This window comes from Hoplias malabaricus, chromosome 10, assembly GCF_029633855.1.
Source record: "Hoplias malabaricus isolate fHopMal1 chromosome 10, fHopMal1.hap1, whole genome shotgun sequence".
NCBI lineage: Eukaryota > Metazoa > Chordata > Actinopteri > Characiformes > Erythrinidae > Hoplias > Hoplias malabaricus.
In genome coordinates, this window is record NC_089809.1 from 29,212,794 (window position 1) to 29,238,460 (window position 25,667).

At 41.0% G+C, this 25,667-nt stretch overlaps 1 protein-coding gene across 2 annotated transcripts; it reads right to left on the reverse strand.

Moving 5' to 3' along the window:
• Positions 1–24,734, reverse strand: arid1aa (AT-rich interaction domain 1Aa). 2 transcript variants are annotated; one of them, XM_066682411.1, is made up of 20 exons: positions 23,474–24,734; positions 16,924–17,118; positions 16,099–16,692; positions 15,599–15,712; positions 14,035–14,275; positions 13,794–13,886; positions 13,550–13,720; positions 9,358–9,670; positions 7,898–8,040; positions 7,682–7,785; positions 6,570–6,779; positions 6,182–6,386; positions 5,945–6,077; positions 5,690–5,856; positions 5,406–5,547; positions 5,155–5,280; positions 4,904–5,000; positions 3,863–4,700; positions 3,362–3,492; positions 1–3,257 (listed from the first exon to the last, which is right to left on the reverse strand). In XM_066682411.1, exons 1-20 carry the CDS (start codon positions 24,371–24,373, stop codon positions 1,332–1,334), a joined length of 6,843 nt encoding a protein of 2,280 aa, XP_066538508.1. In that variant the 5' UTR covers positions 24,374–24,734; the 3' UTR covers positions 1–1,331. The 2 variants fall into 2 exon arrangements, with proteins under 2 accessions (XP_066538508.1, XP_066538506.1); XM_066682409.1 differs by having other exon boundaries at positions 5,690–5,862.
• Between the last annotated feature and the right edge of the window lie 933 nt (positions 24,735–25,667).

Below are 25,667 nucleotides of genomic sequence, written 5' to 3' on the forward strand. Positions count from 1 at the left end.
AAGATTTAATGTACATTTATTCTTACCACATGGAACATATAGTATAAAGATTTCATACTGAATAAATGATATTCATTGAGCCAAAAAGGGGAAAAGGAATTTACATTAAGTTTTAGCTACATAGTCTGAAATACAAATATGCAGAATTCATATCACTGGAGAAAAAAATATCTCAACTGTGTTTCTTCATCTAGAGTTTATTTTGTTGTACCAGGAGATGAAATTAAAATATTTAATTTGTGTTTTGCTGTACTATGGAGAAACTGTGGGGAGGCCAAAAGGTGGTTCCTTTTATATACCTAAGGATTTTATGTAATGAACCCAACTCGAGTGTCCACTTTCATTCTTCATAGATAAAAAGTGTGAAGCATAAGAGTGAAAGACAGGGTGAGAAAGAGACAGAGAAAAAAGAAGTGTAATGTACAACATCTTATATACATCACAGCCTGGGCTGTATCTTAATTGAAAATCAGTCCTAGGAGGTGATTTCTTTATAAGGGTCAAGTCATACAATCAAGGGGTTAGAGAGAGGAGGTAAAGATGTCAGAGGTTTTTGATACTTTGGGGAGAAAGCCATTCTCTCTTTACCATCAAACTAAATTTTAAAAACTTTAAAAACTAGAGTGGAGCTGCTGAGCCAACATTTCTCCACACAAAACAGTGCTGCAGTATCTTTACAGTCATAAGGAAGATGGAGTATAGATCTGCACAGAAAATGTCTACAATCTACTGCACAGGCCTCCATTGTAAGGGTATCCTGCTCACAGCTGACAAGGTGGCTCCTGTGGGGCTGAATGTGCAGCATCACAACACAGCAACACCACCGGAAAGATCATCTGTCTTATCAGACTCCAAATATGAACCAGAGACGTGCACTCACTGTGCCCTCTAGGGGAGAGCAAGGGCACAGTAAACCCCAAACTCACTGTAAACGAGACAGCAACTTTGGTCAAGAGTTTTTCTGCTATTTATTTTATTCATTTATTTATTTTGCTATAAAAACAAAGAAAGAAAAGAAAAGAAAACCCCCATCCCCTCTCCCTTTGGGCAACACACAAAACCTGGGGTCCCTGTCCATTTATTTTATTGGCATCAGTTTGTCATTATATTTGAGGCTCTGGTTCATGATCCACAGCTAATTTGTGAAATCCTCCCCGAAGTGAGAGACAGCAAAAAAAGGGATCCAAGGGTGGTATCCGAAGGGGCTTGCATAAATTAAAAAAGGGAAACAGTCATTTTTCTCTGTTTTTCATTCCCTGCACACCAAGAGACACAGACGGAGAGGAGAGAACAAAAACCAGAGAAGATGGAGCCACCGCTCCCCACAGCTGTCATGACTGGCCAATCAGAAAGAGTACATCACAGATGACATGGGACACTAAAGAGTTCATAAGAGGGGAGACAGACAGGTCCAGTAGCCGAGACTCGTAGAGTGTAAATTCTGAGTGGTTCTCCTCCACCTTAGCGAGGGCATGCAGAGCCCGAGCTGCCCGACGCATCATGTCCACACTGGTAGGTTCAAAGGGTGTCCCCTGCATATGCAGCAGGGAGCCTTGGCTCTGCTGGAATTGTGTGGCTGCTAAACTGTCCTCAAGAAAACCTAAAAGGTTCCCTACACTGCCTTTTTGTACCGCAATGGCACGCGCTGCCATGCTGTCTCCCTGGGCCAGGTTGGCCAGCAGCACAACTGCCATCTCTCGACATACAGGTACCTTCCGGTCCCCAACCAGGCGCACAAGGTTCCCGAAAAGCTTCTCTAGTCGACTGAAAGGAGGTGTTGCCAAAATTAGGTCCACATTATTGTCCTGGATGCTGAGTTTACTGAGGGTCTCCAGGACAAGTCTCTGAGGAGATAAAGCCCCATTAAGCCCAAGAGTAGGGAAGGGATCCTGGGCTTCTGCAGAAGGGCAGACAGCCCAATGTAGCAGGCCATCGAGAAGAGGCAGGCAGATGCTCTCAGAATAGATGGAGAAGTCAAGCTGGCCTGAGATGTTCGCCAGTGTGACCAGGCAGTTCTCCCGCAGCAGTTCCAGACAGTCCCACCACCATTCCTCCTTGTTGTGACCCGTGTCCTCATCCACCTCCTCTTCCTTCTCGTACGTCAAAGGCGCCTGCTTTCGCTCAGGATGCCAATGGTGCAGCAGCACAAGACGGCCCAGTAACAGCAGCAGTCCTGGATGCTTGGACATCTCCAAGTCATTGCCAGGGACAAATGAAAGACTGCGGACAATATTGGAGACACAAATGCAGCGACGGGCAAGTGAATCCTGCCAGTCTGAGAGTGTGACAAGTGGAGCTTCGTCTTTGCTGTGAGGTTCATCCTCTAGAACAGTGACTTTGCGCTGAATCTGGGAGGAAGAGCTAATATCAGTGAGAGCCTTCTTGCTGCTTTCCCCGTTTGTTCCATCTGGTCCCTCCTCTTTGTCTTTCTCCTTTTGTGTTACTGGCTCTGCGACAGTCTCAGGGTCATTAGAAGGCTTCTCTTCCCCTGCCTCAGAAACACTGTCAGTTGGTTTACCTGCAGGTGACTGCTGAGGGGGTCTCTGGTCTTCGTCTTTCCTCCGCTCCAGACTAGATGAGGGCACTACAGGTTCGTCATTCTCTCTCTTCTCTGACAATTTCTTCTTTCCTGATGCCTGAGTGGGCTGCTTCCATTTGTGTGACTGCAATAAGTATGGTTTGCTCTCAAAATGGGTTTGAATGTGTTCTGTGGTGTCACCACCACCAATACTCCAATGCACGAGGCCACTGTCAAATTCCTGAAGTCTCCCAAGCTTGCCCGAGCAGTCCACTACAAATGGGTCCTTCTTTTTAACCACTTTTAAGGGAAGTCTGTCAAACTTGCTTGCCTGTTTTGGCTTTTCCTGGGGCACAGCTAGGTCCTGGACAGGGGACTCTGAGGTTTTGGTGTCTGTATTAGTGACTTTCTCCATCGCTTTAATATCATCTTCTTTCTTTGATTCATTTGACCTCTGCTCTGACTTTATTTGAGGCTGCACTGCTGAAACACATTCTTCTTGCTGCTGTGATGATGGGTTTTCTTCATCTCCTTCATCCTCCTCTTCCGTTCCATCATCTTCATCCATATCTTCTAATGGACCCTCTTCATCCTCAGCATTCTCTTCTTTTCTGAGAGCATTGGGATCCAGCAGGGTTCTTTGTCCAGGATCACCAACTTCATATTCCCTCAGAATGCCAAAGATTTCAATGAGGCAACGCCTAAAATACTCCACAATTAGTTCCAAGAAGCCAGGGAGCTGTAAGAGAGACAAATGTACAAATAAGATATTGTGCCTCAGCATGGAAGGAAAAACAATACTGATGTAATAATTCTTTTGTGCAATGCTTTGTCATAACTTACTTGAATAAGGTTAAAATTCGAGATACTGTTGTCATCATACAGTAGAATGTTGATGGTGTCTAAAGCCCAAGTGCTCTCAGCCAAAAGACCTGATTTTAGTGACATCATTACTCGCCATGCCTCTGGTGTGCCTGTAGAGGAATAAAATTTCAGATAAATATTTGTGGGTGACGGACAGACAGGCCGAAAAAAAAAAAAAAACAAAAATAAAAACCCACCACCTTTGAGGTTATCATCCAAAACCTACTGTTACTTTAGCTAGTATGCTGATGATTTAATGAATCCTTGTGATTGATCAAAGAAATTATCTAAAATACTGTTCTAGATAAGACATTATTCCAACAAACTACAAAAAAAGTTTCTTTTCACTACAGAAGACTAAAATAGAGAAAAATGAGGACCAGTACAACCTTTACTACATTTTTCTTCCAAACACATAAAAATGTTTATGTGATGACTGTCTATATTTCTGCAGTTGAACAAGAAGAATATGTCCCTTACCAATATCTTTCATTGTTAGACGTCTGCGAGTCTTGAGAACAGGTTGTGTGGCCTCCACTGACCCTGGAGGGAATGGTGGGTCTCTTCTCATCAGTGGAGGTTGGACAGGTGAAGCAATAATGTGGGATGCAGGAACTGGGGGACCTGCCTTATGCATCTTGATGCTGCTCTGCATGTAAGGAGATTTACTGGGGGAAGTTCTGCTCTCCATGGAACGGGGCATTGGCGTAGGGCTGGACACCTGCGGAATGTGGTTCTGCATGGTTTGGGGAGACTGGTAGTTAGACTGCAGAGATCTGCTCATGGGAGGACCAGCCCCAGCTGGGCCATAGGGGGGTTGCCGTGGCCCTGGCCACTGACCCTCATGGTTCATGCGTTGTTCAGACGTCATCATCTCTTCAGATCGATTCATGCCGTGGTATCCAGGGCCTTGTGCAGGTCCACCAGGAGGACCTTGTCGGTTTGGATAGTTAGGGTAGCCTATTTCACCTCGTCCTTGCCACATCCCACTCTGGGGGCCATCTGGGGCAGGCTGCATTGAACTACCCATCATCTGAGGGGGGATAGAGCCCTGAGAGTTAGGGCCTGACCCACCTTGCATTCGATCCCTTCCAAAGGGAAAGGGGAACTGGTTTTGTGGTCCAGGAGGACGGCGTTCTGATCCAGGGTAAGAACTGCCATACTGGTTGAACATCTCCTGCTGACCTGATGATGGGCCAGTAGGAGGAGCCTGAGGTTGCTGCTGTTGTTGCTGGCCACTGAATGGCGCACTATACATCTCACCATCGTGATGACGTTTTGCCGGAGGGTAACCTCCCTCTCCTGGTCTCTTGTAATTCTGATTAAAAAGAAGTTACATTAACATTAATGCAAATTCAACACGAGAAGTAAAAAAAAAAAAAAAAAAAAAAAAAAAAAACCCTATGAATTACGTTAATGTAAGACTGGTATTTTCATAAATGTATTTCTCACCTAATTTTAAGTGTGGTTTAAAAATACACAACCCTCAATTATGAAATTCTTAAAATTAAAATCACTTACTGACTGCTGCTGTGGAAATATTCCTGGTTGCTGATTTGGGTAAGAGCCACCAGGAGGCGCACCTTGGCCAGGATATTGATTACCATAGGAATCATGCCTGCAAGAGACACCAAATGTTACTCGGAATATTCAACAGCACTGACCAATTCAGCAACCTGACCAATATATATATATATATATATATATATATATATATATATATATATATATATATATATATATATATATATATATATATATCTTTAGCTGACCGTTGTTGCTGTTGTGGGGGGTAGCGATTTGGTGAGTACATCCCAGCATCAGTGTTAGAAGGAATCATGCTTTGCTGTGGTACTCCAGGCCCCATGTTGCCTTCTGGACCCATCCCTGAATCCGGCCTGTACAGCACACCAGAAAATTACTCTCATAACATATTACACAAATCTACCTATTAGTAATCACATATATCCCAACTTAGCATTGTTTAAGGCTGAGAAAGAAATTAAGATCTTGTAGCATTTACCTTCTGTCATAGCCTGGTCCGTATGGGTACTGCTGTCTCTGTCCCATGGGCATATTCCCAATTGAGCTTCCTGGTCCACGGTTAAATTGCTCTCCTAGAGTGCTGTTGGGACCCTGTCCACCAGGCATGAACTGCTCCCCAACTGCAATAACAGTACATGTCATGAACTAAGCTATGTCCACTGGTGAGAAAAATTGTTAATGTATTGCAGTCAGATGTAAATTGAAACTATTCTTATTTTATAAAAAATAATAAGTTAATTGCACAGTAATTATAAATCCTACCTTTGCGCATGCCACCAAAAGGATCTTTGTTGGGTTCATAAGGGGGCATGCGACCAGGCATTTCTGGAGTGCTCATTCCAGACTGATAGCCGGAGTTTGGCGTCATAGTGTTTCTTCTGGTAAAGGCTGGGTCATTACTGTCAGCGAATGGATCCTGAAGGTTCACACTGCTCCTACGAAACAGACCAGGTAAGGGAATGTTCACAGCCAAACAAGATTAAAACCACAAATAAATGGGGAATGACCATGACTCACCTGCCACTTTGCATTGAGGGAATCTGGCTATGCGGTGTTGAAGCAGGAGTAGGAGGTTTCAGGTCTCCACTCTCAGCCATAGAGCTGCTTGTAGACTGAGGGGTCTGTGGACCCTGCAGGGAACCAGATCCAGCTAGATCACAAAGAGGGGAAAAAAGCCAGTTGGTTAATATCATAATTTTATAAGCAATATGATCATGAAAAAAGCCCAACTAGTTTGTGGATTGAAGTCTTTACCTGGGGAGGGTGGCTGGATCTTAGGCTGGTTCTTTTTTCCTTCCGCTGACAAGATGTCAGGTGGTGGGTCTTCTCCACGCTCAATTTTGCATTCAAAAGCATATAGACACTGAATGTACTGCTTCTTTAAAGAGCTGGCAGCACTGCTGGAAGTGCCAACATTCAAGCTTGTAGCAAGCTCCCTCCACTTTTTATTCTTGTTCACCTGCAAGCAGGCATATGCCAAAAGGAAATCATTAGCCAGGACATGAACTATCATTGCCAGACAAATATTTCTATGTTATATGCAAACCAACAGCTATTATGGTGTACCAGACATTTCCTAAGTCAATTACTGCCTGAGAAAATGTGAACATGGGTGGGATTCACTGGACGCTAGTATTCTCACCTGCGTGAGACCTCCAATTTCCTTGACGGACACATAGAGTCGGAAGAGATCTAGAGGCCTGCGGCCCACGGCGGGAAGGTTACTCATGCCCATTGCTTTCTCCTCGATGAATGCTAGGTAACGGTCCACCCACATCTTCCGCTCTGGCTCAGAGCCAAGCTCATACAAACGAGTGATTTTCTCGTTGGTTGTTGTAGATGAACTTGACTTCTAGGTATAAGCAGATTGTTTCACCCAGAATTACACAGTGTGGAAAAACAAAGAGCACTCTAAAGCTTTAGAACAACCACTCAAATTAAATATTATATTTAAGATGGCCAAGATCTTCACAGGTCAGCCAACAGTAAGCTAAAATCAGAGCTTTGTGTTTTATATATAATTTATTATATATAAAATTCAATCTGTAAATTGCTCTCATCTCACAACAAATCCAACAAGTTAAGAGGGTAAAATACAAAGCCTCTGTCAAAGAGTAGTACCCAACTAACTGGAATGCCAGCTGTGGAGTGCACCTTGAATAAACTAAGCAGTGTAGCCTATGAGAAAATTGGTGAACAATTATAAACTAGTCCCTGCAATGACCTGGATTGCTGACAACACTTAGCCTATGAGGGGCAGGACTACAGCTGTCATTTAACACTTGGCACACACCAACTGTGTCTGTGCAACACCCCTACTCACCCAACAAAATTACAATACAAACCCAAAATATGTCAGAGTCTCAATATCTAGCCTTAGATTAGTTTAAATATCTTAGCACACAAAACTCAGCATTCTGCAACAGCTTGTTAGTTCTTGTTAAACGAATTTACCAGCATAGCCAATTCCACCTCTACCAATAACAGCTTACACCATCAAATAGCACTATAGAATAAATGCTAAATGAAAATCTAGTGGAAACACAAGTGAACTAGATAATGGTAGTTGACACTGGCTAGCTACATGGTCCATGGATTCTATTATAACAATCTATTTCACTCAGGTGGCACAATATTGCCTAGGCAGAGGCTAGCACTTTGGAGGCAAGACTTGAAAAAGGCCTGTGTTAAATCAATCACATTTAATACAAATTAATAGCCCATTTTGAACTGTACAGGAAATAAGCTGCAAACCTTTGATTTGGAATCAGTCTTGGGTGTCCCCTCAACCTTGTTATTCATCTTCTGTGCCTGGTTCAGTTTACCATCGATACCAAATTCAGGTCCTGGAGACATCCCTTCAAACAAATGAACAGGCATAAATTTTTGCAATAGTAAAATGAAAGGTTACTGCTGAAGAAACAGCATTGCTGGATAACCAGTAAGAGATATACATAACAGTGCCTTTACCACTGCTGTTGTTGGGCATGTTTCCACCCATAGTGTAGGGTGGTCCCTGGGTGTTCATCATTCCTGGCATACTGTTCATGGAGGGCCCATATGGAGGTCCTGATCCCATCATACTTGGAGACATGTTGGGATAACCTGGCAGCCTATGGATCAAAATATATATAAATAAGTGGCCATACAACCTATAAAGAACAGTGTGGGTGTTTTACTTTAAATGAAATAGACTCCGTAGAACAGGGGTCACGAATAGATGGCCCACGGTCCGAGTCCAGACCCAGAGGGTGTGCTATTTGGACCTGTAACTAACTATTAAGAGCTTTTTAACCACATATCACACATGAAGCTACTCAGCCAATCAGACATGTGCATCAGAATGAGCGCTGTGACTCAAATGAGTGACACACAGGGCAGGGCTCAAGACACCGCTGTCCTGGGGCCAGTTACAAAAACCCAAGAGACGTGATAAAAGATCTTTTGGGACACTTTCAGGGCGAAAGTGTTATGGGAGGTAAAACCAGAAACTTTTATTAAAAAAAAAAAAAAAAAAAAAAAAAAAAAAAAAAAATCAGGGAACAGTTACAGGTTGAAATTCAATAATGCTGAACATGGATTCCCGTCCGTCAGCATAGAGAGCCAATCAGCATGCTGTTAACAAATAAAGCCCTGCCCTCCAGCAACAAGAACCAATCAGACTGCTGGTTATGTAAAGCAGTCAACTGCAACTAGTCCTTAGATAATAAAGTCATTAGGGACTTTATTTACATATTTAGTAAATTTTCCTTGAAATGAGAAAAGGACACTTTAATTTGTGTATTTGTTATTTATAATACATTTCTAAATCTTGTTGATATAAATTGAAATTTAACTATATAAAATGCTGCTATAACTACAAACATATTTCAATATGCAAGATTTGGCCCTGATCATAATAAAGGTTATACATTATGTTCTGGACCTTGGCTTGAGCACATTTTCTCAAACTGGACCTTTTTTATTAATTAGAAGAATCTGACATCAGGTAAAAGTTTGTGGAAAGATAACCGAGTTTCATCCAGAGGGGTTCAGTGCCTAGCGTGTCTGACCCTACTCTATGCACAGCTTTCTGTCCACAAGCTATCTCTGTGCTGACCTGCTGTAGCTCTGGCCCTGCTGAGATGGCCTAACTCTAAATCACTGCAAAAAAAAAAAAAAAAAAAAAAAAAAAAAAAAAAAAACACACAACATTTGGACAATACAATTTGAGAATCAACCCTATCACATTCGATGATGGGTTTTAACTCTAGCTGTTAAACCATACTGGCTATCTGCATAATTGTACTAGTGCAAACATCTTGTTATGCAAGCTTACAATGTAGTTACAGTTACACTCAAGTCTGCAGATCATCCCTCAGACTAAGAACTACTGTATTTTAGGCATGATAACTACTTTGGGTGGTTTGACAGAACTTTGATCTACATACCTGTTGTGTATGGAGTTTGTGGCTCCATGCTGCATTCCTGCTGCTTCCTGTGGCTTCCTGTTAAGGCCTGGGGGTGGACACATCCCAGAACCCACCTGTGGAGGCATGTTGCCCATGTTGGGTCCCATGTTCGGGCCCATATTTGGGCCAAAAGGACGAGCACCCATCTGTCCATGGGGCATTCTACCTGGAGGCATGCCAGTATATGGTGGTCCTCCTCCTTGGCCAGGTATAGGATTCATTGATCCTGCCATGCCGGGGCCTGGGTAGTTGGCATTTGGCATGCCACTATAGCCTGGTTGCCTGGGGTAACCTACAGAGACAGGAGGAAAAGTCATTTTAATATGTGGTTAACAGGTACCCTTCTATGCAGCAATGTTTAGAGAGGGGAAGGGAAAGAAAAAAGTGCATACTACACTGGAGTCAAACACAAAGTGTTAAAAACCAAGAGGATTACCAGTGAAATTTCAAAGCTAACAAACTAAGTCAAGAATCTAAATTAGTTATTATGCTAATCAGATTGCCAGTTAAACATGTTACTAATTTCTTACAGTGCAGTGGTTAGAACACTAACTGGGTGAATAGTTATGTTGCCGTTTACTAAGTATCAACAGGTAGGAATCAACATTTGCCCAAAAAGGTAAGAACTGCATTACTGATAACAAAAACGTAACTGGCAAAATTTGGTTATTCACTAGATAATATGACAACAAAAAGGTTCAAAACAGCTTTGAGCAAGTTTCAGTTCACAAATAATACTTCCCTAAACTAGTGAGACAGTAAAGGAATTGTAATAAATGAACATCCACACAAGCACTCCAGCTGACAAGGAAAATGCTATTAAGTTACTATTCATCAGCCAAGTCTGTGAAGGCAAAAAAAATTTTTTTCCATGTCTTAATTGCATGATATTTATGTGAAAATGTTTTATAAAATATTATGCATCTGATTATGCTTCATTCTTCACTTATGGCCCTGTGGAGAGTCTCAGAGTCCCCCATGTGTACTAGAAGGCTAGAGTGGTGCTGTAGCACAGTCACAGTGGCAGTTCAACTGACGTGGGCTGCGCTACGTCAGCTGCCTCTTTTCACCCAGACTAAAAATAGCTGCACTGTGATCCACTGGGCTCTCAGAGAGCAAGGTAGTGAGAGCGAGAGCACAAACTAAAGCCCAGTCCGAAATATGGAGGTCCCCCTATGTAACAAGCCTGTACTGACTTGTTACAACCTTATACTCATCATGATGCATGATAGATGCATGCATTCTGATTGAGTCAGTTTGTCAAAGTACATATGAAAGGTAACTTTGTTAATCAGATCAATAGCAATAAAGCAGGCGTTCATAACTTTTTGCTCACCAGCACAAAAGAGTAGACAAAGAAAAGACAGACTCAAACTCACTGTGCATCTGGAGTTTTCTGCTGCTGTTCAGACTACAGTATACATTTTAACTGTCAGTAAGCTGATGGAATTGGCAGCAACACCATTGCAACAGCAACACTGGATAGTGACTATGGTGAAAAAGCACATCACTAAAGGCTTTTTCTATCCTTCTTAAAGAACAGATAGGCAGAATGACAGATTTACATGATATATGCTGCCAAATATTTAAATAAATAAATAAACAACCTTAGTCCCAACTTCAGACAACATTGTATTTCTTCCATCCTTAACTGTATAAGCATGCACTTTCTTCCCATTTCTTAACCCAGTTCATCTTCCAATATATTCCAATTAAGTCAAGCCCAATTCCACTCACTGGTTAGGCATCCCCCAATTACACAATGCCATTACACTTGGAGCGTAAAGTGTAGCACTTTCTTAAGATGAGACCTTTTTGTCCCTTTAAATTTCATCAAAATATCAGACTACTAAATGCCAATTCTGTTATGTCAGCTAACAGACACCTGCATCGGCTAGCATCCTACTAGGTGATAGGTAGGGGGTGGCCATTTCCACTCAATCCACCCAGAGAGCAGGTGAAAAGAATGGGAAAGAAACAGCACACTTGTGCGTTTATGCAAGTGGGCTCCTTTACCAACAATAAAAACATCATACTTGTGAGACAATTCATTATTTACTCATTATGTACTCACATGATGCCGCTACTGGCTGAGGCAAATGATTTAGGCACATGTGCACATGCAAAAAGACACATGGAATCTGATCTGGTAGTTCACATTCAGGTCGTATACCCAAAATTCAAATATGCATTTGACACCAGGACTTTACCCAGAACATTTACTAAGGCTTGAGGAGTATAACGTCCAAGTCAGCACATGTGAGAACAGCGCGGGAAACGTACCGGAGTTTCTCCTGCACGCACTATACAAGAACTGTTCACCACACCTAAAGCACGTGTTTCATCTCCTGCTGCGAGTGCGTGCGTGCCTGAAGCAGAAAATCTGCTGTGAGCTGCATGTGTGAACGACCACTCCATGACATCTCCAGACCCAAAACTACAGAGATTTTCTAGAAATTCTTGTTCATGTGGGAAAGGAAATCCTAGGAAATCTAGGAAGACATATAAAAGTGACTTAAACCTGATTAGTTATCTCCACACAGCCATGAAAAGATCAGGTTTTTGATATGACAGTAAGGGAGAGGGGGGAGAGAAAAAAGTCAGATGAGAATCTCTTCAGCCTGGTAATGTGAACACCAGAGTAACAGGCATTATCTGTAGATAACGAGAGGTATCAGCAAATGGTGCTGCTTCTTGGAAAGAATTTCAACCACAACCATACAGAATAAATTTTGTTTTATATCCACCAGAGCCACAGAGAGAGAAAAAGTTGCGTCAACTCCAATTGATCAATTATTTTCTACAGCAATGGCAAATCATAGAGCCTCTAAACAGTTCCTAGAAGTTAGCAGCAGACACTAGCAGTGCCATAGAGTTTCACTAGAGCAGACTCGTGTGATGCACATTTAAACTTTACGGAACTAAATGTTATATTATCAGCACATCTATATCCAATTAACAAGTGTGTTAAAGCATGCTTGTGGATTTTCCCACTAAATTAGTAGATCTGTAAAGAGTTAATCAGGCTATAGGACTAAGTAAAGTAAGCATAACAACAAACAGCCTGGAAATACCTTCTCATGTCATTTTATGATTTATTCAGTTGGGAAATTAGAGAAGAATTATTCTAGCGTGATGTTTGTCTGGGGAAGTATTTGTTAAATGTAACTGAGCGAGTGACTGTAGAGTTGTGAGTGGAGGTGAAATATATTCTGCAAACGAATCTAAGCTAAAGTCACAACAATAAGGAACAACTGTTTTTGTGATTATGTAGAATACAACGTAATTCGTATCTGAGACTTTTAATCAGTAAAGAAAAAACACCTTCTTCCTGCACCTCAAGTCTCAGCACTAGTTTTTGTCTTGTCCCTTTATAATAAAGCAGTAAGCTTCCCAACGGTGTGTTCTTGCCTGAAATGTGCAGGTGTTTCAACATTACTTTACATATTTTATTTGTTGTTGTAATCAATAGTAACGTAAAAGGCGCTTCACTCTACTGAACTGAAACCGCCACTATTTATGTTTGTGGTTTTTTGCTCTTTAGAAATGTATTAATTGTGGTGAAGTGTATTTTTAATAGCAGATTTCTACAAAAAGGCTCCGCTTTCTGTCCAATCTGATATCATAGGCTTTACATTAGTTTTTAAGATTAGGTCCATATAGGATTACTGAAACCACCATGATGTGTTAGAAAACTAATCTTAAATGTTTTATGTATATATCAACAACATGAATATGCCTGTAACTGGGATAATATAGTCTAAAATATACCTACGAGGCAAGTACATTTTCTAAACTAATCCTGTATTAGTTTTTTCTTTTTTATTATAAGCATATATGTAACCACATACACAGGTTGATGTGCTGTAGAAATATAGAAATATTGTAAATCAATGAATTTATTGAACACAAAAACATGCAGTTGAAAAAAAAACCCTTAGTTTTTGTCATTGCATGTGGAAACCGAAGTCAAAGACACCAAAGTCCTCAGACAGTCACCCAGAGTGGGACTACCCTATGTGTTATTATATTATAAATAAAATAAAGAAATAAAAACCTCCAGGGCTGCATGTTGAAGAATGATGACGACGTTGACGATTTTATGCCCTTTCAATTAAAGTGTATTTCAACAATTATATTCATACTGTGCCCCGCATTTTCAATTTCTCACCTTGCGGGCCATACTGGCCACCCTGAGGCCCGTAGCTGCCCATTGAATTATTCTGCTGATAAGGCCCCATCCCACCATGCATCTGACCTCCAGAAGACTGACGAGGAGACAGAGCAGAGCCAGACTGAGGTGAGCCGTAAGGTGCCATTTGTGGGTTCCTTTGCATAAATCCTGGTTTAAAAAAAAAAAAATTAGAACAGAACCAATAAAATTGTAAGGAGGACATTTAAACACTCAGTTTTACCTCTTTCCTGGCCCATACCACTGGGCTGATTCATAGCAGGGTGCATGATGCCATCAGACTGACCACTAGGGGGGCGAGGAGGCATCTGGTTTCCTATTATTTATACATTTAAAAAAATAATTAAAAAATCATCATGTGATATCTTCTGGAAGTATAAGCACTTGTCAGCAAGCATAAACTCAGAGACAATGTAAAGTTTGCTTGCATAAATAAATAAATAAGATGCATGCATGCATATTACCTGGCATGGCAGCTGGAGAGAGGGGTCCAGAGCGGGACGCTGTGGCACTGGCAGGTGAGCCGACAGGGGAGGGAGAAGGGCCACGGATGCCTGGCAGATGAGGGGAGGTGTGGGGGGAGAAGGGGGACTGTGCTGGGTTGCTCTGTTCTCCCTGACTGCTGGACACTCCAGATGTGCTGACACCAGGACTGAGGGCTCCCTCTGTCCCTGTGGGCAGGTCGTCAATAGAGCCTGACAGGTCCTGCAGAAGGGAAGGCAGATGGAGAAAATCAGAGGTAAAAACCAAAGACATATCTCACCAGGATCATACACTGAAATGCAAGCATTGCTTAAGTCTAAATTGAGGGCCATCTGATGTCATCACAGAAATCCTAGTCCATTTGAAGCTAAACATGGTCTCCTTTGTCGAGACGTGTATCTCTGCAGACTGGGGACCAGCAAGTGGGTGGTACAACCTTACCCTAAACCTATCCCTAAATGTAGCAAACTCCTATTGATTGTTCACTAGTGCCTCTTTTACACAGGAACTCGAGTTCCTAGAGAAACTCCATAGTTTCAGAAAGTAAAACTCATGCTTTTCGTATGGAGTGGCACATGTGCGGCGCGTGTAGAAGAAAGTCCAGAACATTTCCAGTTCTGTTCTCACATGCACCAACTCTGACTTCACCCAGAGTCTTTACGAGGGTCCTAGGAGTATAAGGTCCTGTTAACATCCAGGAGGAATGTTGCAGGTGATTGCATTCACACATACAGCTCCACCGGGTAAACTCCAGAACATTTATAGATTACTGTGCATGTTTGAAAGAGGTATAGGTAATGGCTTTTGCTGATTAAAACATTTAGCCTACATACTCAACAGTTAACAGCCCTTAACCTGTAATTCTCTATATGTGCCACTGCATGTTTAACAAATCAAAAGTAGAAAGGAAACATTTTCTTTCCTCCTGAGAAATTAAAATGGAATATCAATTCATCCATGAAAGCCAAGACAACACATTTCATAAACATTACAAAAAGTTGCGTCAACTTTACTTTTACTCATTACAACTTCTAGTTAAAGTATGACACTGGTACTGTTTCTGCTGGCCCACAGACACCAACTCCAACCAACACACTGGCCTTATTTATCTCATCTGGAAAAGTGTGCGCGCGTCGCGGGGGGTGGGGGGTGGCGACCCAGTGGTTGCTATGGTTACAACAGTTAACTGCACATATGCTGACTCAGCGCAGACAAGCCTCTCCATCTGTCTAAGATTGAGGAGGTCAAAGCATCCACTGTCACTGTAGCATTGAAGACTCAAAACAAGTAAACAAAGTATTTTCACAGGCCCCGTATCCTGGGTTCTAAAACAGAATAGTAATATATATAATTATATATATAATGTAATTATATTAATAATGAAAAAGAAAATATCAAATGAAAATGTAATTAGGAATAGCCCTGGCTTACAGAGCAGTTCATGAGAAAATTAGTTATACGGCATGTTTTTTAATTTACAAAATTACACACTTAAAAATGTGCATGTGCCTCAGAATCAGCAGGTGAAGAAGACAGCACACTCACAGGTAAACTGGAAGGCCTGCCCTGCATGTCCTCAGAGCTGCTCTTGGAGGAGGCCACAGGTTGACTGGAGGAAGGAGCACTGGACTGGGAACTGAATGGCTCCTGGGAAATCTCCTGCAGTACACAAAAGCATTGTGAACATGTTTATAATTATGGGGAATAAAATACATCTATAGATGTCACTAAGTCGCACAGTCATACCACTCTTTGATCACCACCGTTTAGTTATATATTATGAAGTTCCAAACTTGTACAATCCAGCAAATAGTAGCTGCTCTTTAAACTGTGCAGAAGTCTAGGACATGTTCAATTCATACATATCAGTATTTTTTTCTGAAGCTACAATTAAGCAGGCATAAAAAAGAGCACCCTCAGAGAAAAATCTTATGAAAAAGCAACAGGGCCAAGTTGTTAAACAAACAGTTGTGCCCATCCCCAATTACCACAAACAGATACTTTTTGTTACACTCTGCATAAAATGATTAAAACCTGCACATTACCTGAGCAGGAGGAAACCGCTGGTAAGAAGATTGTTGCTGCTGCTGTGAAGCATTCTGTGGGTATGATGTGGGCTGTCCCTGTGGCATCTGGCCATGTCCTGTAGGCTGCTGGGAGGCAGGAGTGGGGGCTTGTGGAGGTTGCTGTGTGGGGGTCTGTTGAGGGCCCTGATTCGCAGGATAGCTGGGCTGAGCCTGTGACACTGGTGGAGCCTGGGACCCACCCTGTTGCTGAGGCTGGGACGGTGGCACATGTTGCTGTGGGTAGGGTGACTGACTGGACTGTGGGGCAGTAGGCTGAGAGTATGGAGTCTGGGACTGGGAAGGACCCTGTGGAGGGCCTGACATAGGCCCCTGGGACTGCTGGGGCATGTGGGGCTGTTGGTAGGGCGAACCACCCTGTCCGTGTGGGGCAGAGGACTGTGAAGGGTGAGGCTGCTGGGAATATGGTCCCTGGCTCCCTGGCTGGCCTGGAGGAGGTTGAGGATATGGTGACTGTTGTTGACCAGAGAGAGGACCCTGGCCCTGCTGACTATAATAAGGCTGCTGCCCCTGTTGTCCATATCCGCCTGGTCCCTGCTGTCCATACGATGCCATCTGCATAAAGAAGGTACATGAGGCTCATAAAATTTGATTCAGATTAAAAAATAATAATGACCGAAAAACACAGTGAGTTTGAGAAGACAGTTACTAGCAAAGACAAGATGTGTCTATAGTCCTCAAGTTAAGGAAACTAAATATATAAATATACGTTTGTGAAAATACAAACAAAAATTATTGCACAATGTATTTGTCCATTTTAACACATTTAGCAAAAAAAACACTGACCTGTTGGCCATACTGCATGCGACCTTGCATGCCCATAGGGTATCTCTGAGGACCAGGAGGTCCATAGCCCTGGCCTGGATATGCAGGTCCCTGCTGGGGCCCTGGAGGCCCTTGGTGGGGCTGCTGTGAGTAAGGGCTGCCTGCTCCATACGGCTGACCTCGCATTTTGCCAATCTGATCCATAGAAGCAGGAGTCTGCAATATAGGTTTATAACATTAGAAATCAGCAAATGTGTGAATATTTTAACTCAAGACTACCAATAGCATCAACAGTACCTACAATCTTAATTTGCTTAATAGCTATAGATGACTTCTCAGTGAGAAATCTCCTGAAAACAATATATGGGGGAGAAAGGGGAGGAGGTTTAATATATATCTTATAGTTACTGTACTACCAAGCTGTAAAACAAGCTATATGTAATGGAAGCACTTCATATCAGCATCAATACTGATCAGGCCACAACTCTCAAATCTAACACTAAAACACAGAAACTGCAAGCGTTCTATTTAAGGTTCATTAATCATTCATTTTTACACACATCTCCCATTACCATAGCTGTATCTTCCTGCTGATGATCCTAGTCCAATATCAATGTTTCTAATTCCTGCCATCTCTAACACAAATGGTCATCTATGACTAGTTAGCATCATATTCTTACAGAATTCTAACATGCAATATACCCTTTCATTTCTGAACATGGCCTTTTAAATAATACATTGTGTCTTGAATGTTCCAATGTGTCCTGGTACTAAATGTGTCCTGGTACTAAATTATGTTTTATTAGACATTTCTGCTTGTTGATAATGAGTAAAGCAGTATTACAAATAAACTGTGATCACAATAAGAAGTTTGCATGAGAAGGGGCAGTAGAAATATTCTGTTTCTCACGGTTATTAACCTGCATGTTACCTTTTTTCTTCCTTAGTTAAGGAAGTCGGGAGTGCTATATATAACTCATTTCAAATGGAAGGCAGTCTGCCGAATATTTAACACATCCCAGCTGTACTTCTGTTTGAGACTGAGCCAAGCTGCCTTTTCCTTTTTTTAATAAAAAGGAGGCAATCTTGGCACTCAATGAATGACAGAAGCCACAGCAGTATAAACAGAGAGGCCCAGAATCCTGTGAACAATCTGACGTATAGTTTACGCATACATGCATATATCAGGAAAGGCATCCATTTAAAAAGGCATCCAAGAATTTTCCTTCTAAAATTAAGACAGGTACATTTTATCATTTACTATTTAAAAATGCTCAGAAACATTTCATAGATTCATAGTTAGGCTTTCTGATAAATTATGCCAAAGTGATAAAACAAAACTAAGAGTTAGGTAAACTCATCTAGTATTTCCACCTGAAAATAAGCAAATGCGTGAGGATATGGTGGCATTTGGACTTTAGCATCACTGATGTCATGTGAGGATGATTAGTTCTAAAACAGCAGTCAAAATCAACCCAAAAATATTCAACATAATTCCATCATTGGAATTGGACTCAAAAAACATTTTATATTCATGTAAAATTAATGTTTACTGTTCTTTACCTATAAAAATATGGATATTTTAGTAAAACAATTATGAGGTCTTTAAAGACCGTATTGCAGGTGTGATGAGCAGCCAGACAGAGAACACAAAGATGGAGGGTGGGCTTTAACTTTAAAATCTTGGATGCATGCAACGGCGTAACATTTATTAGCACAGAAACACTAAAACATCTAGTAAACACATAACCAAAACACAAATTTGATCTGCTGCAATTCTTAAATAATGGCTTGATCAAAAATATTTGCTTAGTTTCTAATGTTGATAAAACAATATTCATTAAAAGCACCTGCGTATTTGTCGTCCTAGAACATACAGCAGGTCCTTAAAATGCAGCCAAAACATAGCAACATAAAAATCCAAGTTTGTGTTTGTAAGTCTGATGTAAGTTTATTTTGTGTTTGTGTGCAGATTTTTTTTTCTTTCATTTTTAGGTTGTTTTTTTTTTGGATGGGTGGGATCCCCAATGCCTCCATTCTCTAAATTTACTACAGTACGTAACGCTAAATTCACTGGCTTCTGCAACTAAACAGGGCATAGTATGTCTACAGAAGAACTATGTGGGGTTTAGCCACAGTTACTAAGCCCACTGCATAAGGGGTAAGCATTTACATTTAATCTCAGACTTTTAGAACCTCAAATAAAATATGGCACTGGAATAGATGAGTATTTTTAATATCCTCTTTTCAGTAATATAGGACTTCAAGGATGTTGCTTTATACAACACTAATATTACAGAGCATTCTAGGAAACAGTTTCTAAAATTTCACAATTCTTTTGTATGTATTTAGGTAAACACAGACAAATATTGATGCATATCACCCCAAGGTTATTCTTTATTTTTTCCCCAAAACTAATTCACCCATTAACCTGAATAAACTTGAGAAACACATTTATAACAACGATCTGGCCAAAAATAAGCTGACCACAAATGTCATGGCACAGCGAAGATACACAGATTTAGATTTCTCAGTTTTACATTAGAGCTACAAGGCTAATGTAGCTAACAAGTAGTTAAATTTATACTCCAGCAATTATCATTTAACTTTTTTACCCACCTAAATATCACACTTTCCTCAAATTGCATTATTATTTTAAGCAATTTCAATTACTCTCTGTGGTTTCTAAATCTGTGAGTCAGAAAACCTGTAGCAAGTTAGATTAACTTATACCTCAGCAAATATTTTGGTACAAACATGCACAAACAGCAATCAGATTGTGGTAGGAGATCATACTGTACATTACTTTAAAAGCAAGTTAAATTATAGTATAGCTCTAATTTTATTAGCACACTTAACTGTTTAATTTAAATATTCAGCTAGTTTTCTGAAAGTTTTATATAAAGGTGAAATATTTAGCTTCACTGTGTTTTGAGGCAAACTCAAAACAACTTAGTTGTTTTGAGTACCAAAGAGTAAAATATAAGCTTAAATTTTGTCAAATTATGTCAGGACACGTTCCTCTCTCAACAATTTCAACTGATGTGATGTTATAATTCCTAGACATTAATTACATTACACGTATGTGAAGGAAAAATGTGTCAAATGTACAATATACAATACTTAAGCCATTTCACAACCAGAACACATTAGCCCAGACAACTAGGACAACCAATATTTTCAGTTCTATTCTAGGTTCTACTCTACTCTTCAGTTTCTACTTTAAAACAAATACTTTGTAATTACAAAATGCAAGACATATATTAATGACAATAATTGGGAGTCTACAGACATCCACATTTGTTTACTGATACAAGTAGCTTTGATTTAATTCCAGACCTGACAGAAGGCCTCCTTTTGGTAAACAAATTGTAGTTTTAAGTGGCCGAGCCAAAGCAGCTCTTGACATTTTCCAGTGTCCAAATGGAAAAATAAAATAAATAAAAGCAGCACATGGCTAATCTGCATAAGATAAAGCAAAGGCTCCCTTGGCAGGAGACGCTGCTGGACTAGCTCTTTGATTGGCTGTGGGGGATGGGTTGGATACTGGAGCTCCAACAGATGAACTGAGGGCAGGGAGGACACCACATACACACCAGAGAGACTGCACTGATAAACACAAACCACAGTTTCAAAAACACCAACAGTGTTTATGCCCATTAATCAATATTCAATGGTATCTGTATGGTGTCAGTTCTGAATGGCATTAGGGAAAAGTAAACAAATTAAATAATTCCAAGTCATCACTAAACAACTGTAAATTAAGTGCATGTAGTAACAGTCTGATGCCATAATAAAAATCTACAAATAGGTTCTCAAGCCCTGGATGAAGATCTGATTTATGTGAAAGGCTACCAGTCTCTAAAAACCTGACAGAGAATGAGCTTTGTGAAAGCTGTTTTGTTTTTTAACTAATTTAACTAGTTTTGAGTACTAATAATTCGATGTAATCTGGTATACACAAATTAATCATTTTAAGATTAATTTTAGAAGAGAAAATCAATAATTATAATATTTTGTATATTTATTTCCAGAAAACAAAAAAGCTATATACCTGATAATCTCTGCTATGCATAGGCAATCAATTTAATGAATATATTTACGGATCAAGTCATCAAAACACCATGTTACTACACTGGTACAAGTGGCATCATTTATTAAAACTTTAATCAGTATGAATGACTTTAATAAAATGTTACATGCAACAAATTATGTATTTAGTGTTACTGATGATGATAATAATAATAATAATGTTCTTGGGAAAAAAACGCTGCAGTTTAACTTACAAAGAAGAATTATAATTATAGCCAAACACTGGATGATATGTTTTTAATGGATGTACTGATGAATAGACAGAACTGGACAATATCAATAAAGCAGCGCATGTGAATTTGGTCTAAATGTCTATTTTGTATGAAACATCACATACATCCCTTACTAAAATTATTTTTTTAAATCATGATTCTGGAAATATTTATATAAAATGATTTACAGAACCAAAACCAGCCACTGTACTGTTAAAACTCTGAATGATTACAATCTTAAAACACCTGATAACATGGGTAGAGAAATTTTATATAAATTAATTTAATTAAAACAAAATTAATAATCACTTAATCACTTCTGTAGGGTAAATGAAGAACTAATGCAATCAAAATAAATGTTAATATTGCATTCAAGTTAATGGCTATATATTGTTTGTTTATAACGTAAACTTAAGATGAGGGTCATCAAAAAAAATATACATAGAAAATGATGCTCTAGTCCAAGAATCAGCCGGCTCAGCTGAGTGCAATAATCTAATCTCAATCAAAATGTAATGAAAACTGCAGAATCAGAAAGGGATCACTTTAAAAACTGACTGTTGATTATGCTCATACAATACAGCACTTATTATACACCCCTATAATGGCACTGCAAAAAGCCATGACATTCCTAAGAGCAATATGAAAGGAGGAAGGGGGGAGAAAAAAAATAATAATTAAAAAAATAAAAAATAAAAAAAAACAGGAATTTCCACTGCATGTTGTACAAGTAAATCAGATGTTCATCAAACCCACCATTCGTTGATATTCCAGCACTGAAAGTGTGTGGCTAAAATCATGCATGTTACACTAAAACTGCAATGTCATACAGCCCCTGGCTTTTTGTGTTTTAACAAAAAGTTTAGATGCCATTAGACAATATCTGGACTTAGGGCATCAGAGGATAGAGAAGAAAGGTTAGGGTTTGTAAATTTTTTTATATGACTTATTGCCTTACAACACATCACCTGTTAATATGCAACATATCAAGCTATCCACGTTTATGCTTTTTATTCTCCAATAAACAGTTTCTGGTAAAGTCTACACAATATACAAATACATGCATTATTCAAAAACTAGCCATAATTACAGCAGTAAGTCAGATGGTCATTTAAAAAAATAAAATAAAAAAAATAACCAGACTGCACTTGCAGACACACTGACAGATACCAACAGATCAGTTCTGCACTTCCTTAGTACTGAACGAATAAGCTGGAAAAAACAGGTTGCATCAAAAAAAAAAAATGCAAATGTACATTTAATTAACAATATTATATAAAATAAATCAAAGAATATGCATACTTTCGTTTAAATGTGAGGATAGGAGCAACATTAACTAATCAGGAATTGTTTCAGCGTTACATCATATGCAATTATAAATGGCCAAGAGCAGAGGATGAAGAGCCAATCAGATTTCGGCTCGCATGTCAACCCAAGACCAACTGTCTCCTGCCTTTGACAGGAGGATTTTACCTCCACAATTCAAATCCCACAGCAAAGCAATCTGCGCTTACTCAAATCACTTGGCTTGCGTTTACAAACAGAGGCAAACTAATACCATCCAGCCATGCCTATAAACGCCTCAACCATCGCCTTTTTTACTGCTAAATCGACCATTCTGGGCACACGGTGACACTATATTCCAATTCTATCAATCAGGAACCTATATTAACATGCAAAATAATGTCTGTAGTGTGATCGTACTGTTAGGCAGCAACCGTAACTGCCGTTACGAAACGAGCAAGTCCTTCAAACAACATAGGCGTGAAACGTCCACTAACCTGACCCAAAATAAACACGTTTAGCCAAATTTGACCAACTGACACGTGGAATAACGTTATCTCTCAGATAACCAGTGCACAATAGTCTTCTTAAAGCACAGCTTCTAAATTTAACGGCGAAAAGGCGATGAGCTAGCCAAACCCTCTGCTAACATTAATTACGTTACGTTTAAGCCGCCTGCTGCTAGAAAAAAAGGGGTTTCGCATTTTTCGCGCTTTTTACACACATCCTGTGCTTACTTTATTCCTTCAGTGGAGTGCAGTGGTCATCTTTATATGAAATAAACAGCTACTGAAATAATTAACCCGCCACTATTCCACTAAAATAAGCAGTGTTAAATGAAGTGGAGTGTGGAAAACCAAGGAGGCAGCCATTTTAGAGTATCTCTGTAGGGCAGACAATAGCTAGCCTAGCGTGCACGTTCAGACCAAAACCAAGCACAGAAAAACCCATGGTTTGAGAAATAAGAAAGAAGGGCAGTGTACCTGGTTTCTGCCGAGGGTCTGCCCGGTGTTTCCCGGGCTCATGGGAGGCGGGTGATGGCTCCTTTGTTGCCAACTCTGATGGCCCCCTCCGTACTGGCCGCCGCTGCCCATATCGGCCGGCCCCTTGTTAGCGCCCTCCTGGCTGTTGTAGTCACCCTGGGGGTAGTTAGTGTAGCCCCTGTTGGAGCTCGGCGAGGTCAGAAGCTGGTTCAGTGTTGGGGTGGAAGTGGGCTGTGGGTTTCCCATCGCGTACCGCTGATTATTGTAGGAAGCGGCCATAGCAGCAGATCCTCCCGCCGGCTGTGACTTAGGCGCCGGGGCCGCGGGGTTGCGCGGCGAGTTGAGGCCGTAGCCTTGGCCCGGGTAAGGTGCCCGACTAGGGAAAGGCCCGTAGCTGTTGAAGTGGTGGTTGGGGAAACCGTGTTCATGAGAATTTGCCTGATACGGGTCCATCATGCTGCTCGATAGCGCGCCTGGCCCCGCTGCAGCTGCCATGCCAGGGCTTTGTTGTCCGCCATGTTGATGAAAAGGGGCCCGTCCATAGAGTTGACTGTAGCCGTAAGACGGCGGCGGAAAACCGGACGCGTGATGGTGCACCATCCCCGGGTGGCTGTTCCCGTCCGGTCCAGTGCCATCATTTTGAGTATTATTCACTCGAGAAGGATTCCCGTTCCCGTTCTTCATCTCCGACTCCCCTCCTCCTCCTCCCCCTGCATTTCCAGCCTCGGCCCGGTCGTGCAGCTCCCCGCGGCCCGGAGATCCACTCTCTGATCCCGGCTCCTTATTTTCCTGCTGCTTCTCCCCCGGTACCGACTCCTCCTTTGGGTCCCGATCCGGTTTTTTTAGCTCTGAAGGCGGGCTGGTGTTGAGAGAGGCAGCGCTGGCGACCTGAGCGGCCATGATAACGTTAACGTTACCCCCCTCTCTCTCTCTCCCTCTCTCGGCGAGTGCAGTCCACAATCAAACGCTCAACATTGAATGTAAATAACTTACAACAGTTTTACAACAATTCAGTCGCGTCCCGACTCATCGCCTCCTCCTCCCCTCTCTCTCACCGGACCGAACCGGGCCGCACAATCCGCGCGGCACCGCACAATAACGTGTTCGTGAACTGAGGTCCCGGCGGTGAATTTAACCGACACAGAAATTGTGGGGGGTTCTCTAACAGAACTAGACTACAGCGGAGGAACGGATCACACCAGCACGAGGCTCATACAGCCATTTTACCGAGATAGGCTGGAGCCTCGCAAACACGGCCTGGACTCTGATCAGAGCGCGGAACGGACTCGGCTGGGGGTGGTTTTGGGGAGGAAGGCGCGCGGGGGGGAGGGGGGGGGTATTGACGTTGCATAACAACAAGTAAAGCAAGATACAATTTGGCATATAACCATTTCATATATAATTTTTACATTCAGTATGAAGAGACTGGATTAGAACCTTTTTTTCTAACCGTAGCACTACCCTGAAGATTGGCATTGTTCACTTTTGCTTTGTTGCCTCAAATTACTGTGGCATTATCATATCATCAAGCTGGAATTAAAGTGTATTTCACCAAGTGTGGTACACACACATTTTCTAAGTCAACAAACACACGTTATAATTCATATATTAAAGTGATTAATATATTTCACAGACGACAATATATATTCCAGAAAATAAGATAAAAATGAACAAAATGAGAAAAATAAAAATATGAGAGTTGATATAAAAGAAAAGAGATTTAAAAAAGGATAAATATGTAAAAATGTGCAGGGGCTGCGGAGTCATATAACAACGGTTATTTTAAATATATTACCAGATGATCTGAATATTTATACAAATGAACATTTGCTTATTTGTGCAAATAAGCATTATGTAGATAAAGTAATGGGGTGGGGTATGTACAATCACTTTGCTGTCTTAGAAAATGAATATACCGCATATAAAACAAATACGAGGACCAAATCTCTGATCATTCTGTGGTGTCGGAGGAAAAACTGTAGAAAAACTAGAGTGAAGGAGAGCTTTGCTTGAGAAAGGCAGAGGAAGAGGCAGAAGCAATGAGGGCTGGTGGTGGTGGTGGTGGGCCGGGCTAGTCTGCAAGCAGGAAGTGAAAATGGAAAAAAAAAGAGAGAGAGAGAGAGAGAGGGAGGGAGAGGGTGAGAAGAAAATCAGATAAACCACGGCAAGCGGTTGAAAGGCAGAATACATTATC